Source organism: Loa loa (genome assembly GCF_000183805.2).
Source record: "Loa loa unplaced genomic scaffold supercont3.21, whole genome shotgun sequence".
In the NCBI taxonomy this organism is placed as follows: Eukaryota; Metazoa; Nematoda; class Chromadorea; order Rhabditida; family Onchocercidae; genus Loa; species Loa loa.
In genome coordinates, this window is record NW_018108201.1 from 284,260 (window position 1) to 288,095 (window position 3,836).

The 3,836-nt window shown below is 34.0% G+C and overlaps 2 protein-coding genes across 2 annotated transcripts; one reads left to right on the plus strand and one right to left on the minus strand.

Annotated features, from left to right (window-relative positions):
* Positions 1 to 1,216: 1,216 nt before the first annotated feature.
* Positions 1,217 to 2,462, minus strand: LOAG_13418 (hypothetical protein; the record flags this gene model as incomplete). Its single annotated transcript, XM_020448682.1, has 4 exons — positions 1,217 to 1,337; positions 1,676 to 1,816; positions 2,124 to 2,198; positions 2,287 to 2,462. 4 exons carry the CDS (start codon positions 2,460 to 2,462, stop codon positions 1,217 to 1,219), a joined length of 513 nt encoding a protein of 170 aa, XP_020301194.1.
* LOAG_13419 (vacuolar ATP synthase subunit H) lies at positions 2,355 to 3,464 on the plus strand. Its single transcript, XM_020448683.1, has 3 exons — positions 2,355 to 2,399; positions 2,572 to 2,666; positions 3,110 to 3,464. Exons 2-3 carry the CDS (start codon positions 2,573 to 2,575, stop codon positions 3,274 to 3,276), a joined length of 261 nt encoding a protein of 86 aa, XP_020301195.1. The 5' UTR covers positions 2,355 to 2,399; position 2,572; the 3' UTR covers positions 3,277 to 3,464.
* Positions 3,465 to 3,836: the final 372 nt, after the last annotated feature.

Below are 3,836 nucleotides of genomic sequence, written 5' to 3' on the forward strand. Positions count from 1 at the left end.
TCTCTCTCTCTCTCTCACTTTTCTTTGTTTCTCCATATCATGATTCTTGATGAAAAAGAAGAGCACATTCTGCTCCTTCTGTTCAGCCAGTTTCGAAAAATATTCAAATTTTCGACGGAATAAAATGAGAGAATCCAATAAAAACCGACCGTGGTACTTTCATGACCTCACTGCTTTCAAAATTTTCCAACACAAAAAGAGAAAAACTATCATACTTTTTCCTTGGCAATTTATAAAAGCAAAGCAGGTTTTACATTCAGGACAGGACTGCGAAATAAAAATGTTTCCCTTTCAAGTAGTTTATGGCATTTCTACCAGCAATTTCGTTAGTCACTAGTAAGGTCATTTCATATTTTAAGTAATGGAAAATAAAAGTTTGAACTGGTGCAAAACCAAGTTGGATATCTCTATAACTTATTTGCGATGAACAGGTAACAATTAATGGGTAAATGTGTATTCCAAAAATTGACTTCTCGACAACTGCAACCAGCCGTCTTTGGTAATACAGAACAGCTGAAGAGCGGTCTTTGAATGAAAAGTCTCGTCTTTAGAAAAGAAATGCGTATTACTACTGAGGATTACTTGAAAACTGTTTAAATATCTACCTCTATCTGTTTCTTTGAATCCTAATTTTCCGTCTGATAAGCTTTCACCATAAAATCATATATACTTATCCGTATCTTTTGATATTGATGATTCAAATAATCGAAACTGACACAATATATTTTCCATTAAAAGTTGCTCCAAAAACAATGGATAGGATACTTCACTTCAAGCAAACAATTCACCATTTAGTAAACTTTTTATACAACCTACAGCATAAGCATAATGCTTGGGAATGAAACCGACAACTATGTACAACGGATTGGTAAAAAGAGAATTAACGAGTATGATGAAAAAACACTAGCAAATGCTTCGATCTATACAATCTCTCCTTTTCATATAGCCCAGGAATGTAATAAACCTTAACAAATCACAGTTCTATCAGAATTGAAATCATAATTCTAGCTCCACATCTTGAATGATCTAAACTACTTCACATCCAAATTGATATAACATAAAATCAACTAGTTTATCGACCGGTTAATAAGGCGAAGGAAATTTAATAACAACTGAATCATATATAAAAATTGAATCATCTATGTTCTGCTATTAATTTCTCGGAATGGAAGCAACATATGAAATATCACGGTAATAGACAGAATCGAAATGAAAGTCAAAATATTGCTGAGGAATTGAATTTGTTTTGCCAAAAAACAACAATCAACGTGACAAGGTACATACCAGCAGCTACCCAGCACTGTGTCGCCTTTTCCGCGTATTTATCTTCAATTACACTAAAAATAGTTCACATTATTCACTAGCGAAAGAAACTGAAATGATTGCATAAAATAGATGTAACAACTATTTCTTTTAGAAGGACATGGGCAGTTCACATAGCGTTCAAACTATTACGCCGAAGCAAGAATAATTTCGACGTGTTCCGATGCATATCAACAAGCAGCATTGTGTCGAAATACCAAGCAATCGATCCTATAGTTAATTTAAAGTATACAGTTCAATTATAAGTTCTAAACGCCAAATCAACCATGAAATCAATTTTATTTTGTTGTTAATAATACTTCAAATCCCAAAAGTCCTAATAAGTGTAAGATCAAAAAAAAAAACAACTGACGCAGTTGTTAATGGCAAAACCACTCCGTCTACCGGTTCCTCCTGTTCGAAATGAAGATCCGGAAATAAATTTACCGCCTGAACGTAGAAAAATACACCGAGCAGACCAAGGAAGAAAACACCCCAAACTGACATTATCATGCTAAAATATATTTCTTCATAGATCTAAACAAACAAAACTTCCATCAAAACAGTACATCCATTAATACACATTTATCCTTTTACTCATTTAATATGTAGTTATTATTTTACAAGTAGAGTAAGGATAGTTAAAAGACCAAGAAGATTAAAAAATATTTTATAAGCGCTGCTATCCAGCGATAAATTTTCTTAGCTCAAAATAATAAAATATGCAAGAGATTTTTACGTGCTCTCGATTCTTGTCTATTGTCTTTTTCTATAAAACACTTCGTGTGAAACTAATAAATTGATACATTTGAATTACTTACCAAAACGCCGAAAGCTTTGGTCCGCATATTGGACATAGTCTCATTTTTGCGTAACCTGAAACTACACGAAATGCGCTGCAACACGAACAACAGGTGAGGTTAAAGGTCAAGTCTCATACTGTCACCCTAAACCAAGAATATCCCACATCACTAATAACTGAACCAGCACTCTCGACGAAACCCATCTACTAAAGATATACTGCTGCAAGCGCCACTCATGACCTTCAATCTTTGGTCTTCATGTGATGTGTTCGTTGTACTACGTTGATTAACTAGGTGAGTTGGTTTTCGTCCCGAAGTAACTCTTGGTGTTCGGGAAGTGCGGTATTTCAATGACATCTCGAGGATTTGAAAAAAATATCACATTTTCTTGCTTAACACTAAAGATAATTATATGTCCATTCGCTAGTGTTTAGTGGAGAAGTGTTGTTAATTTTGTTCATTTCAGGATGGGTGTAATTATTCTAGTATTCACAGTTACAGCATTCTGGATAATTGTCGGCGTTGGTGGACCATTCATCGTACCCAAAGGACCAAATCGAGGTATAGCATGCATAGCATTTTCGTTTATTCCGTAAGAAAACATGGTTTCTAGAACTAAATCCAGTTCATGTTAATACAGAAATCTGTCAAACTTTGATTCGCCGTTTTCCTAGTCGAGGTCTCAACACTTGCTATTGTTTGAATATATTAGAGAGTAGTTAAATTATTTTCCAATTAATTATTGACAACTTACTTTCAATTTAAAAGTATGCATCGTCCCCATATGTAAGCATGAAAGCGCAGTCTTAGAGGGGATTTACACTTACGAATATTACCAGTAGTTGATTGGACCGAAAATTGGTTGTTTCGAAATTAGTCGAACTGGTTGTTTTGAAGTATTTATGTTAAAGAAAATAGTACGTGAGTTACGTACTCTTTGTTTTTACCTCCACTTTATTCTTGCATCATCGTATGTCATGCTTAGTTCAACTGGCTTATTGCAGGAACAGTCCAAACGATGATTGTGTTAACTGCTTGTTGCTGTTGGCTTTTCTGGATTTTGGTTTATTTGCATCAGTTAAATCCGCTTATTGGCCCTCAGTTGCCAGTGAGGACGATACGTTGGATTTCGGAGAAGTGGGGTGATGCGAAGGAACTTGTCCCATCTTAAATACAGTTGCTTTATTGAAGAGATCACCTTTTAGCAGCTTGTTTATGTTTACATTAGTTGAGTATATGTAGTTGTAATTTAATCAGTTTAATATCTGTCGAATTGAATCTCATGAATAGAAGAGGAAATGGAATGATATGTTAGATTTGTTGATTATGTGCAGTTGCTATTACCCACCAAAGTGAAAGTCATTTTCACATTTCATTAAAAGAAAAAATTGTTTGGGAATGATATCCAGTTACTTGCGTGCTATCTTCCCCAAAATGCCTCATTGTCTTAAAATTTCTGCTGGATCAGACTTCGAAATAATCAATTAATCTCCGTTTTCATTCTTTTATTCAAGCATTTTTTCATCTCCTTTCTTTACAATGCAGCTTATCCATTTCCTTCTAATCTACGTTTTCTCTCCTTTTTGCACCTTTAATTGGTTATCAGATTATCATCCCATCGTTTGATTATAACTTTCAAGATTGTTTTACTTTTTGTAGTGGCACGCTTTTGTTCTGTTTATATAGTACATTCCTATATATATATATATATATATATATATATATATATAT

Coding starts and splice junctions, on each gene's coding strand:
- LOAG_13419 (XM_020448683.1), top strand. CDS start 2,573: ATGGGTGTAATTATTCTAGTATTCACAGTTACAGCATTCTGGATAATT. Junction 2,667..3,109: donor ACCCAAAGGACCAAATCGAG/GTATAGCATGCA, acceptor GGCTTATTGCAG/GAACAGTCCAAACGATGATT.